At 39.6% G+C, this 14,703-nt stretch overlaps 2 protein-coding genes across 3 annotated transcripts; one reads left to right on the top strand and one right to left on the bottom strand.

Annotated features, from left to right (window-relative positions):
* Window positions 1-1,629: 1,629 nt before the first annotated feature.
* Window positions 1,630-3,040, bottom strand: LOC139449515 (eukaryotic translation initiation factor 5A-like). Its single transcript, XM_071230941.1, has one exon. The coding sequence runs from the start codon at window positions 2,669-2,671 to the stop codon at window positions 2,192-2,194; it is 480 nt and encodes a 159-aa protein (XP_071087042.1). The 5' UTR covers window positions 2,672-3,040; the 3' UTR covers window positions 1,630-2,191.
* Window positions 3,041-7,271: 4,231 nt separating this feature from the next.
* Window positions 7,272-11,623, top strand: LOC139449822 (tripartite motif-containing protein 54-like). Of its 2 annotated transcripts, none has more exons than XM_071231364.1 (2): window positions 7,272-7,349; window positions 9,178-11,623. In XM_071231364.1, the coding sequence occupies exon 2, from the start codon at window positions 9,197-9,199 to the stop codon at window positions 10,736-10,738; it is 1,542 nt and encodes a 513-aa protein (XP_071087465.1). In that variant the 5' UTR covers window positions 7,272-7,349; window positions 9,178-9,196; the 3' UTR covers window positions 10,739-11,623. The 2 variants fall into 2 exon arrangements, with proteins under 2 accessions (XP_071087465.1, XP_071087464.1); XM_071231363.1 differs by lacking the exon at window positions 7,272-7,349 and adding an exon at window positions 7,749-7,832.
* Window positions 11,624-14,703: the final 3,080 nt, after the last annotated feature.

Below are 14,703 nucleotides of genomic sequence, written 5' to 3'. Positions count from 1 at the left end.
TTCAGTTGTTTCGGAAACGACACATACTTCCATTTCAGGTGTCGAACTTGTTAACATGGAAAAATAAATGCAGAAAAAGTCCTAAATAGCAAGTGGCAGCACTCCAGCCCTTAGTTAATACATGTGCCAGGTTTGGATGAAAAGTCAAGTTGTGCTCCAGAAACGACACCTACTCCTCTCTTTTGAGGCCAAGTCCAAATTGTTTCCAATTTCATGGAAATCGATAAGAATGAAAAGGCCAAATAATCTGCAACTAGCAAAAGGCACCACTTCAGGATCTGTTTGATATATCAGCCAAGTTTTTTTCAAAGATATTGAATATATTTTTAGTTGTGCTCCGGAAACAAAATCCAGGCCCCTTTAGAGACATTGGCCACTTAAGCATGTTAAGTCCACGCTGTTTCCATGGAAATCAACAAAATAGATAAATGCCCAAAATCTGTAAATAATAAAAGGCATCACTTCAGGATCTGTTTGATATATCTGCCAATTGTTGCTGAAATATATTGAAACAGTTTTTGAGGTATGCTCCGGAGTGTGACTTAGGTTTAACGCTGCTTTAACAATGCAGGTTACGTATGCATGTACATTTGAGTATGTTTGTCTGCAACTAATCGAGTCTGGACCCGACAATCCAGTGATTGACATCATGACCATCAATCCATGCAATTGGGATATGGTGACATGCATTAAACCTAGTCAGTGAGCCTTACCACCCGACTGTGTTATGTTGATCCCCTGGATCAAAGTTATTTTGTTTACTATTGTTCCCCCACTTCTACCACCACACAGATCTCTACGGGTTACAAGCTAAAACGTCACCTCAGTAAAACGGCACCGATTGGCACAAACGTCACCTCATCTACAGCGAAAATGGCTACCATTGCTTGGCGAAAACAGCACTTTATTTTTTAGGTACTAAAATATCTGCTGATGCTTAAATAAACTTATTGTGAAAACATCACATGCTTTGATTACCTTAACTCAAATTAACCCAATGTCAAGCGGAAATGTCAAGAAATTGGACTACATGTATAATATATATTTAATATATATTTTAGTAAATAGGAAATAAATAGTAGTTTTATAGATATTTCACATGTAACTCCCCATTCTGCCGGTAGCCGACATCACAAGAATGTTTCAGGCGATAACAGACCATGTCCCCCACCCAAGGAAATCATGCTACACAAGATAATAAAGCATGTAAATAGAGCATAAAAACCACATAAATTTTTCTTAAAAATGTAGGTGCTGTTTTCGACCTACAATTAGGCATTGTTTTCGTCAAATGAAGTGCAGTTTTCGTCCATGAAATCTGACATTTTAGCCTGCACCATGTCAAATAATATATTAATAAACAGGGTTACTAAAAACATGCTGCCGTTTTTGTTCCTAATCTTAATAAGTTGTTGTTCTCGATCTCTCAATAAAAATGTTCACAGAAAACATTGTGGGATTAATAACGTGCATAGATCTATTTGCTAAATCTAGAGCACATAGGAGCATAGATCTATATGTGTGCGATTGTATTATATAAAATGACATGTCAAATTAAAAATGACACTCAGCAAATGGAGCCTTGGTACTTTACCAGAATCCTGGATACACAAGAGCAAAACTGATATCAACATTTTACCAAATCATCGATTTATTGAGTCAAGTGGCTCATTCCAAAAAAGTACAGGAAATTATTTCAAGCAGAGGTCTTAAGTTAGGACAACATGGATAAATAAGTTAATGTTGCTTATTTTATAACTGTTCATACAACATGAACGCTAATTAACTTGACAAAAGTTAACACATTCCTGTTCGATGTCTTCGGATGCACCACATGCGCCTACCGATCACTAGTCCTTGCCTAAATACCGAACAATGGAATGATGTGTTCTTCGATCGATCTTCCTGTCAACGTCACGAAATCTTCATTTTGCATCTTGATCATCAAAACTTTTACATCCAAATATCCATCGAAAAGTAGAATAATCTTTGAATCCAGTCCAAAATTGTGGTAAATATTACTTCAACAAGTCTTCGACGAAAGGATCAGCTTCACATAAAATCACCCGCCACCCGGCCGACCACGTGGTAACCCAACAGGCCGACTTCCGGTTTACGTTTTCGAACAAGTGTCACGTTTAACTGTGGGAAAGTATCAGAATTGTTCATGTCCATGTTGGAAATAATATTCTTATTCCTTTCCTAGTTTGACAGACACGATAACCTCTTCGTCCATAGCCTTGAGTACAGCAGCCATAGTAGGAACGCCATCCTTCAGTTTACTTTCGATATCTTTCTTCAATTCGGGATCTTTATCACCTACCTTCAGGTCATCCCGTATGTTATTCTTGTCGTCCATAAGAGTCAAAAACCCATCACTATCCATATCAATCAGTTGATATTCTATTCTGCTCACATGCGGGACATTCATATTGTGAGTGGACGGGCAGACATCTTCAAGCTTTTTACTAGTAAACAAGTCCGTACCTACTATGTGCACCTTAGCATGGCCATGTTTCCCGGTCTTCGACGTAGACAAGTCTACGATCTTGCAGGGACGATTCTTAATGAGAACGTATTCGTTCTTCCTCAGGGCAGAACACTGTTTCGGATACGAAGCAGATGCTCCGCTCCCCGCCTGTTCAAAAGTCTCGTCCGCTGCATCCGCCATCTTGTTTTACGTGGATGGGCCTGCTTGACAAACTTGAGGCTGTCGTCAGCGAGAGTGGTGGGTGTGTAGCGATACCGTGTTCCTTCCAGCATAAAATGAAGCAATTTATCGACCCGCTGTACTTTCCGTTTCGTGATCCGCAATTTTCTTACTACACACTTGGGTAGAACACATCTACGCTAAAACACACCTAACGTGAGGCTCAATGAACACGAGGTCTTGGTGAAGAAAGTAGGTCGCCAAAAGTAGTTCAGGTGGAGGCGGTACGTGGACTGTACAGTGCGACATGCGTGAGGTGGACAATATCCTTGTTCGTGGCTACGAAGTCAAAAGGCAGGGCCCAAGACAAGCTTAATGATTGTCACACTGCGGTGTTCATGTATGGGTTGAATACTGGTTTGGTGATAAAACTTAGGCGAGCCAACCCTGCTGTATGGTTAATATTGCGCGCGCCGATCTGTGTCGCACGATATTTTTAGGAAATGGTCATATATGTTATGGATGCGATCACATCCTTATGTAATGGAGACCTATAGATACTATCTCTTGATTTTCGAACGTAGTTTGACACAGACTCAAGGAATTTAGACCACGAACGTATTTTAAGTGTTGCAATTAAATACACAGTAAAATCTTATAAGAATTAAACATTGCAACAGTATATATTATTTTCGAAATTGCAATAACTATAAAAATAGAATTTAAAATGTCTTGTCATGCTGTATTATATATCTCAATTATATAATTAATAAAGAAGCATGTTTTTGTATTGTTTTGACCACGGACCTATATAACAAGTCCGTGTTTTGACTGAACATTTCTTGCGATATTTCAATTAGTTTTAGAACTCGCCAATGTATGTGTCAGTGGCATTAATGTGAAACTAAAGGTCACACGCTCAAGACTTTGATGTAAAATTTAATTGTGGTCCGTCATTTCTAAAAAGGCGTCATTATTATTGTTTACAGTAGAATCTTGAAACGTATGATTCTTTTTTTCCTGCGTTACCGATCCGTGTTATGACCGCACATCTTTTAAGAGACCGGCATTATTTTAGGGGTGGGCTCTAGGTGGGTGTATTCTCTACAGAAATCAAATGGTCGGTCCCTGTTTCCAAACAGTGATAACAAGTGTTTTGAATTTTAAAAGTACAGCTAATCCGCTTAAATGTCATTGTGGTTCGTGATGTCATTTGTGACGTCATCGATTACTATGGCGTCACAATCAAATGGTCTGCAAAGCATTGTGATGCAATTTCATTGTAGCGATATCTCCCAAGCCATATATTACCATGGAAGCCAGCTTTGGATGAATAAGTAATTTACCCAGAGATGAAATCCTTAATTATGATAACTCTCCAGCTGAAGGGTGTTTCGAATAAACATCGGTGAAGAAACGCGTGCTTCTTGCAAAACTTGTGTTGTCACAGCTTATATCAACTTCCCTGTGGATACTATTATGCGTGTAAAACAACTTATCGTTTACTCAAACAATAAGCCATGGGTAATAAAAAAACATGATAAAGATAAATGAAAAAAAGGCCACAAGAAGAGGACAGAAAACAAATGAAGGTGTTAAAAAGAATCTTTTTGCATATTCAAATACATATAATAAATAAATTGAAAAACATGTTAACAATTGTTGTTTTCTGAAAACAAGCCACGCCGGCCTTGGACAGGCATCAGTTCTGTAAGAAATTAAGAGTTAAACGCACGCGTGGGGATTCCGGGTAACCTATGTTTGTCATAAGAGGCAACTAAAGACTTGGTTGATGGCATATGTAATCGCATCTCAATCACGTTGGTCGATGCTCATGATGTCAATCACTGTCCTGCATGGTAGCAACTCGATTATTTTCAGAGAGCCATCATACAGGTTTTGTATTGGTGATTGCTGATTTAGAAGAAAACAAATATACTATAATAAGTAAAGATGCATGCATGACAATCTTCTCAGTATGGTTTGTACTTGATTTTACGATTTAGACTTTTCAGTATCATAATTCCCAACTACCATTGTTGGATTGGGAACCTATCTGTTACGAACAGAAGTAGAATAACAAAAAAATGTAAATATTGCAATCAAATTACAGGCACCAGATTATATTTTCCAAACTATGACGAACAACTCAACAACAAAATTCAAATAAAGTATTTCGTGACAATAACCATGTTTTATATCGTTTTAATTTGAAATTGTTATTTACGGATATATTTTTGATAATATTAAATTCAATAATTCGAGACAATCCAAATCATGAATTTTACGATATGTCAAATTTAGTTCTTGTTATCTTGAAATGAATTTGAGATATCTCGAACTAAATTTGGGAGTAGTGTAATCATAGAGTTAAACATACATTTTACACTACTTTTGGGATATCCTAAATTTAAGTCCAGATGTATAGAACTGAATTTGAGATGTCATTGTGTCATTTCACATGTAGAATTAATTCTGGATTTGACTTGCACGGTAGTTTCACGTATCAAACAATTTCCCAACTGTCACGTCATGTCCCAAAATGTTAAATGTGTTGACTGTTATGTAATAAATACAGTGACCATCAGCGTTACAACAGGGAGATTGGGTGAGTTTGGTTTGACGTCACTTTGAACTGTATTACTACCGTATTCGACGCTCGCAAAATTAGAAATAGGAGGCTCTTATTAGATTATTAATTGAGGAAAAAAAGAGAGTTGAAAGATAAATTTCGTGGTTTATGCTGACAGCCTGAAATGTTTATATGCGACAGATATATTTTTCCAGAATTTAATTGCGCTTATTACGTCGAATACGGTATTATTGCCTCGTGTTGGTATGATGCACGTCTTACACGTGTTTACCACGTTGGTGAAACCTGCAAGACGACATTCAGAGGTACACATAGACGTTGAAATATAGGTTTACACCTTTAAGTGGTTTGAATGGAATGCATTGCTATGCATAGTGGTATGATAAGCTAGCAAGAGTGCACGGCCAATTAAAACCAATCGGTATGGGTTGTATTGAAAATAGTAAATGTTAAACGAAATATGAATGATTTAGATCCATCAGAGTAATAAACTGGCGGTTAGTTATAGTGAGTGAGTGCGTACGGGTTTACGTCGCTTTTAGCAATATTCCAGCAATATCACGGCGGGGGACACCAGAAATGGGCTTCACACATTGTACCCATGTCGGGAATCGAACCCGGGTCTTCGGCGTGACGAGGGAACGCTTTAACAACTAGGCTAGGTTAGTTATAGCCATTATCGGTATATCATTACAATGTCATGTTCAGTATACATGTTTTTTCTAAAGTATGGCTAAATGCTGGTATGCTATTTGGTGAGAAACAGGATATTTCTTTTTTGGTAACTGCTCCAAGACATACAACCTTTTTTCAGGAAGGTGGAGCCGAACAAGTTTTTTGTTCACAATACGTTTTCAGAACACCTATGTCCAGCGAACCGTTGTGTTGGCGTCAAATCTGAGGGCAAAATTAATGATTTTTTGCAGGATATTTCTGGACCAAAACCCCGTGTCAATCACTGGCTTGTCTGACCCAGACTCGATTATTTACAGCCCACCACTGATATATTGCTGTGTGAGTTGTTAAATAACAAATGAACAATCCAGCGTCTAAAGACATGATCAATAATGAATGCCCCTCAATTCGTTGACCGGAGTTACGTCCCTTATCCATGATCCGCCCGTCTTGGGTTCATATCCTGGATTCGCTCCTATAAAAGACTCTTGGTCTGACAGTTCCATACCGGGAGATAGTCGGGTAGTTACAGCGCTGGCTCATCACACCGAAGGCCGAGGGATAAGTTGCCACAGGGGCGTGTTTGTGAGAAACCCGTTTGTGATGCTCCTACCATTGTTGGACTACCGGCATACAACAAGCGGCGTATGACCCTACTGTATACTGTATACACATGTGACAAGTCATGTACAGTTGAGTGTTTGTAATTGTTTATAATATCAAATGAATGTGTGTAAAAACAATGTGCTAGCTTTAATGAACATGAAATTGATGATAATACCGTAAACATATAATTTCACTCATACACCCTCCCACCCGACCACACACACACTCACTCACTCACTCAATCACTCGCTTGCTCAAACATCCAAAGCTCACCAATCCACTCCCGCAAAACAAACAAATGGTTAAACCGAGTTATCGATAATTTTCTTACGATAGTTAAGAAAACATTTTAACAGATAATTCACAACTCTAACATTGAAACATAACTAGTGGGTTGGTAACAACTTTGGCGGGGTTTTGTCTGGGGCTACGGATCTGCCATCACAAACTTTCAAAATTTTTGTATGAAGATAAACTTTAAAAAACAATGTTCTTTTCATTAAACTTATTACACAAGGCAAAAAACTTTAGGAATATTTATGTAGGCGTGAAAAGAATCGTCATTTCTCTCCACCTTTTTCTTTCTGTATTTCAACCGACTGACCAAAGATTAAACAGATGAGATCATTTTAATTTCGACCACGAACTCTATTGTCGTTACACAAGCGATGCATAGTTACCGCTATAATATATTGGGCCGTTTCAAACCTGTCAAAACATGTCTGTGAATGTCGCGCTCGATCGATCATGAAACACTGCAGCAGAACAAGCGGCCACAACGGCTGCGAAAAGAATGGACTGTATTTCAAGAATTAGCCAGTGAAGGTTTGTCAGTTTCCATCCACTAACTGTAATATGTGTCATATATGTTTTGGACGTAGCGGAGTGGTTTGTTGTGGTTTTTGGCAAGGGGCCGAGTGTTGTGATTCACGGACCACGTCGGAACGTGTCCAAGCACTAGAGTAAACATTGATACACAACACTCACCAACAAAAGGCCTACGTTGTATATCCAAAATACTTCAACTTTGCTTCAACTAAACTCAGATTTTAACGCAAATATGCAAAATAATATCGAATGCATATTTAATAATTTACTTTAAACAGGTTTTATTTGTCTACTGGGACTCGGATTTGTGTGACGATCACAGTACATATCGTCACGTGACCGTTGTCTGTGAGTTATTCTTAGCGCGTCATGTGTATATAAGCTCGAACTAGGATGTAAACACAAACGACGGAAGCATAACTCTTAGTGATATACGAAGAATAGACGACTATTGGCGAAGACGTTTTTAATATAGAAAAGGTATGTTTATCAAATATGAAAATTGTATGTTTGATGTTTAAATAGTTTTATCTATTATGAAATAACGAGTATATGTAATATTCATATGATATTTAAATTACATATTAGACATTTGATTTTATTTACATTATTGCTACTAATTATGTAGTGAACGTAAATCAGGTATTATACATGTAGATAAATAATACATATACGTTGTATATAACAAAATACATATATCTGTATATGGTATAATATGTTCATTTACGACAGCACATGATATCACATTTTGTAGGAAAACATTAACGGGGTATTATATTTTGTTACAATGAAAATGGGAAATGATCACATCTGTCCGCTCACACACCAAGTTATTGAAGGTATTTCTAATACAGTTATATAAATGGTGCAGGTTTTATTTTATTTACGTTATTTAGAACTTGGTATTTGGTGTAACCTGTGTAGTATATATTATTTGTATACGTACGTATATCTGATATGTGCCACCCAGTTGTTTACAGTAAACTACGTTTATAACGAACACGTTTATAACGAACTGACTTATATAACGAACCTACTTTTTTTGTCCCGACTATTTGCTGTCGTTATGCTGTATATATGCTTATAACGAACTACGGTTATAACGAACTAAAACTAGTGGTCCCTTTGATTTCGTTATAACCGTAGTTTACTGTACACATGTTACACATTTGATTTGTCTACACATTAACAATATACCATAATATTCCGTTTGTTTACCAACTAAACAAGTTTATAACTAATTCTAGGCACACATTAAGTGAACACCACACCAGTGTGTGTGAAAAACTCTTGAAAGCAAATATTGAAGTAAGGGCGATCAGGGATTATGTGTTTCCCCGTCATTAATACTTTGAATACAATCAATCTTTTTTGAAAATTGCTACAGAAAAAATGTGGGAAACTAGAATGAGCAGACACTTACTATTCTTTTCCAAACATAGATATAATTCGAGGTAGTGTTTTGTGAAGTAATATACACCTACACTAGAGGCAGAAAAATTGGCAGGAAGCCATCTTTGTTTCACAACGGGTTCGTCTAACAAAAGAGTTAGTCATTTATAACGCGTGGTGGTAAACTCCATTACCTGGATACCATCATGGGTTGAACAGGGTTACTCGACTTATCAGTGAAATGTCTTGCTGGCTAACTCACAGTACTGGGTTCTGTAGCCGGTCTGTAATAAATTGTTTTATTCAGTTATAAAAGACCCCTGAAATACTTTAATATTCGCTACATATATCAATGATTAAATTCATGTTTAATTCATTCAAATTTATCATTACTTAATGTATATTGTAGTTATGTTCCTTTATTCTCCAAAAGGGTTCAAGACCAGGCCACCATGTCGTCAGAGGCGGGAGATGTTGTAACGGACGGAGGAGATCCGGCAGGCGCGTCGGCGGGAGCCACTGGACGCAGCTTCATCGTCGACGAGGCGACGTTTGAGGAACAGTTCCTCCGGTGTCAAATATGCCGTGATAAATTTGACAACGAAGAACGACCACCAAAATCTTTACCCTGCAACCATACCTTCTGTCTTCCATGTCTGAAGCAGGTGTTTGACCACAGTCAGCCCGCAACCAGACGCGACCGGTCATGGCTGGATGAGGGTCTACACGGAGCTTTGAAATGTCCGCAGTGTAGGGTGGAGATATATTTAAGCCGGGGAGGAATCGCCCAACTCCCAAATGACCACAGGGTCATCCAGATGATGGACTTCTTGTCCCAAGCTGTCGCCAAGTCGAAGAATGTGTGTTCAAAACACGAACGCCAGCCTCTCAATTTTTTCTGCAAGAAGTGTTTTCTTCCCGTCTGTCGGGACTGCACCGTGCTGGACCACAAAGAACAACAAGGTCACGTCATTGTCGACGTGAGCGATGCCGTCAGCGAGAGTTCAGAAGAGTTTGATACGATGGAAAACAAGACAAAAGAGATCCTGGACAAGATGAAATCGAGATGGGATTCCTTAGCCAACGCATCTAAACGTCTGGACATCCTCGAAAGACAGCTTCGAGTTTCCATCAAAGACACCTTCATTGAATATCGTCTGCTCCTTGAAAGGAGACAGGAAGCCTTGATAAAGATGGTGAAAACTCAAGTTAAAGACAATAAACAAAAGATCAATGCTCGATTTATCGAAGTCAACGAGTGGGGGACCCAGCTGCAGAAGTTGTATGACAGCCTGACCCAATCCCGGGCATCTAATGACCTACAGCAGTTGTTTACCATCAACCAAAAGATCAAAGAGAAGGAGGGAGAATTCAACAACGCATCTCAGGTCATCGATGACGACCTGTTTGTTTCCTGTACGTTTGAAGTCCCAAACGAGGGACAGTTTCTCTCCGAGATGAGCGGACTTGGGGAAGTTTCAGACAAGCCAGATCTAACTTTAAAAGAAGCGGTCCCGGCCCAACAGCTTGTGTTGTATGACATGGAGGAACAGCGTGAGCGTGAACGCCAGTACGACAGGGAGCGACCCTATGAGTGTGACCCTCTGATTGCCCCTCACGGGGACCCCGATCCAGATTCATTTGACGAGGAATTCCTAAGAGCCATCACATCCCGCCTGCGGTTGGCACAAACGCGAGAACAGTTAGCCACAGAAAGTGCTAGCGATGATGGCGAGGATCCACCGGAAATATCCGATTTACCTATAAGCCAAATCCTCGCTCAAAGAAGACCCCGCACAAACAGACGGCCTTTTAGGGACGATAACTCTACTATCGAGCAGACGATACCCCGGGAGCTTCTTGTGCCTCACTCCCCCAACAGGAGTAGGGGGGATAGGGGAGAGGGGACGAGGGCAGCTCGCGCCAGGAGAAACCAGGACTTCCGAGTCGTCCGCCACCCACGATTCAGCCAGGGGGATCAAGGAGAATCTTGAACCACTCGGCTCATCTCAGTCCAATATAGGACCTGCGCCAACTCTGACAGGAAACCATATTGGATTTCGTGCAAGTGACAATCAAATGACACAACACAATCGTGAAATTAGAGAACTGTTCAAATTGTGTCCGTTTGTCCTTTTCTGGAAACTCAAAGTGTGTACCAAAGTTCTGTTAACCTCAGAATAATATGTTTTCAAAAACGCTCGCGTGTAATACGAACTTCATGCGTCCAGCTCTGGCATTACAAGGTTTACATTGAATGCTTGCAACACCACTACTCCATTGTTGCCCTATGTTAAATTGATTGCGGAACCCTAGTGAACCAAATGATTGTATTGTTAATGGAGATTCAGATACTAAGCTAACACAGTCACATACAACGTCGCTTCAAGTTTCCGTTTGCATAGACACTGACTAGTTTGTCTTGTGACTGCTTCCATGTCGAGTGATGAATGTGAGTGACTTTAATAGCTGTGTTCAATGTTGAACCCGTCTTTGTTCGTAGTTTATAATGGGAATGTCAGGAAAAGGAGACACCGAAACTGCAGCTGTGTTCAAACTGACAGTTGCATCTATTTCCAAAATCTGTTTTCGTGGGAAAGGATTACTTAAGCTTGTGACTGCATCTTTCTTGATCGATAAACATTGGTGACATAGAGCTGACTGTTGTCAAGAAATCCTGCTCCTTTCGTTTTGATCATAGACATGTGTGAAATGTGACTCCCTCGGCCATGGTGGACATTCCTCGACATTGAGACCGACCACGTGCTGTATTTTGTAGGCGCGTGTGTATGCATGTCGCCTGAGTATTGATCTAAACATATTTTATTGCCTGAAAGACGCAAGTTCGCGATCTAGGGACAGACCACTTGAATTTCTGGAAGGGGAAGAGAGTGGGGTGGGGGTGGGGGGTTATTTGGAAAAAAATGATATAATACAGATACAATATGAAATAAAAATGTCAGGCCTCTTCCAAGTAAAACAATTGTTCGCTGAACGCGTTCTGAAAAATTGTGTTGTAAGAATAATTGTTCGTCGCAAGCTTTCACATACAAAAAACCGCCCAGTGTGGCAAGTAGTATCCGTGCCTTCACTTGTTCATGTGACTTGTATATATTTGTTCATGTGTTTATGCAATGTAGGATAAAGGTCACATTGTGTTCCAGTTGTCATCTTTTTTAGTGGCAGGGTGTGAGTGAAATATTGATCATAGTGCGGCCAAAGTCACTCACTCACTGTGTACATGGACTAAGGTCAGTTACACTGGAAGTTAAACTCAGACCCTGAAGCAGAGTTGTCGACCATAGCCATATTAGGATCCGCTTCATGGCTATGGTTTGCCAAGTGATACTTGTACAATTTGTTTAGATGTACATGCGGTGTACAACCAGACACGTGGTGTAAGCAGTTCACTAGCACAATATGATAACGTAATTTTGTATCATTGTGTTAAAAATCAAGTCTCTCTATTTAAGGGATCTCTCTATTTAGGGGGCGGTCGGATAGCCTAGCGGTTAAAGCGTTCGCTCGTACGCCGAAGACGCGGGCTCGATTTCCGAAATGGGTACAATGTGTGAAGCCCATTTCTGGTGTTCCCCGCCGTGATATCGCTGGAATATTGCTAAAAGCGGCGTAAAACCACACTCACTCACTCTCTATTTAGGTCTTCACGGTGCGGTTGCGTTCACTGAGAACTAATTCTACTACCTGATATGTACAGCTGATAACAATAACTTTCATTAATGTTTAAATGTCGCGCACCTGTTTGCTGCAACAATGTACGTACATATATATGACACATCACAAGCCCTGGAGTCATATATTTGCAGGGAAACACCTTGTCATAACACGAGTTTCTTGTTATACTTTTCTTATCGAGTTTCTATAGGATATCCTACTATTTATTATTCAGGGGAATTCTGTTAGGAATAGCATTTATTTTTCGTTTCTGTGACTGCTTCAAAACACTTTTGTCAAACACTAAGTTCTTTTCAAAACTTCCAGTGAATATCTGTATCAAGTGTATTCGGGAACAAATTATTTATATATTTATTTCTATAATACCAGCATATAATGTATACAATATAACACACGGGTGATATTTGGATATAAATACCCAGAAAGCTCCCCATGTCTGCATGTTGTTATGGGGCTTATGAAATGGGTATCGACTGGGTTTAGGTGCACGAAATATTCTGTCGGAAAACAAAAAAACCAAAAACATCAGTTAATAAAATATAATAAAAAGGAGCCCAGAGACATTCTTCATTTTCAGATACTGCAGTTATCTAGACCTGCCCACTATACATTAGATTTGCATGGGCTGTATTGGATATATTTGTTTTAGGGTCTATATGACAGACTGGTACCCATTCATGATACCCGGAAAATGTCCTTAGTAGAAATTTGTATAGTAAAACATGTCTGTTCCCAAACCTAGCATTGGCGAGCGTTTGAAGCACTAGCAGTAGCATCTGAACCCAAATTAATTTATATATCAACAAATTGCAAGCGCAGCTCAGTAACCCTGTTGAGTATAGACCCATAGTATTGCGTGCGGCGTAAAACAAACCATCGCTCATTAAGTCTCTCTCATATTAGTCTGGGCCTGGTATGCATCATTTGCCCTCCACCTAGTGAGATAAGTATTGCTATGCCATGTATCAGCTGAACTGGGCATATATTGAGCTACCTTTTGTGACCCCGGGTTAGAACTGGTCTCCCGCAAACTCTGCTTGTGCCAGACCACTGCATGGACGGCTGGTGCGGATCGTCACTTGTGTTCATCGTACCACGACAGCGTGAGATGTTCCTCAAAATACTAATCACTGGTTTTTTTCTGGTCCAGACAATTTACACGCACTGTCATATTTTAAACATATTAAACAACTAACAAAACAAACTTGATTGAGCACCCGATATGGCGAAACGGTTGTTTACAGATAGAAACTGATAGCCTCGGCTGCCGTGTGCATACCCCAGGCGCTCGCAGCGTTGCTCTATGCCAGTGACAGCACCTACCTATATCTATGTGTATACCCTTTAGACATATACACGGGAGCTGTCTTACCATGCGGCAGCGATATGCGCGCCCGTGTGCGTCACAAGGAGCCATGCTTTTCGTGAGACGAAAATATATTAGATGACCAGTATACTTAGAATAAGAGATGTTGACTGTCCAAAACAGATCGGCTTTCACATAAGCAAAAAATATTGAAGGTTGAAAGATAGACGTGCGCAAATCTCTAAGGCAATAGTTATTAGTTTGAATCACATAATTTCTGGATTATATAAATAATAAGAACAAGTTGTCGGTATGTGGTATCTGGTTGTCCCCGTAAGGCTTGCCTATTATGAGGATAGAGCTACATCCATGGACCTATCATTCAGTACAACCTTGGAACAAGGCCAGTGGTATGACTGCACGCGGAAACTATTTTTAGCTCAACTGATGCAGCGACTGTCGTCTCTCCCCGTTTTCGTTTCCAGGCGATAACTCAAACAACACTGGACTTTTTTAATTTTGTGTTCAGAGAGTGACCAATTTAAGGTGACTCGGGAAAACAAAATCATGATCGTTTCTAGCCAAATCTCTAAGGGAGAAACCGTTTGATTTTCCTGTAGTTTGGAGGATTTGGGTTTGAGATCAGCTTTAATTTGTAAATGTTCATGAGCTCAATTTCCCCCTACATAAACAGGTGCTCAATTATTTTTCATAAATAGAAATAACGAACTGCATTCTTTCGACACATGTCTGCTGGATAGGGGCACATTATGTTTTTATTCCTGCAATTCGAGGTATATATGTAATTTCTTTCATTGAAAGAGGGCCATTATAGCTATATTTTAACCCACATCCCCGAAAATCAAATGGTTGCTCCCTATAATGTCGTATGATCAGGCTACAGATAACCTGAGACCCAATTTGTAGACTCGGCATAGGTGATACAGATAAGTTCGA

The sequence above is a fragment of the Haliotis cracherodii genome, unplaced genomic scaffold (genome assembly GCF_022045235.1).
Source record: "Haliotis cracherodii isolate W230 unplaced genomic scaffold, xgHalCrac1.p SCAF_8, whole genome shotgun sequence".
Taxonomy (NCBI): Eukaryota; Metazoa; Mollusca; class Gastropoda; order Lepetellida; family Haliotidae; genus Haliotis; species Haliotis cracherodii.
The sequence above is the reverse complement of the archived record's forward strand: the minus strand, read 5'-3'. Positions and strand labels throughout refer to the sequence as shown.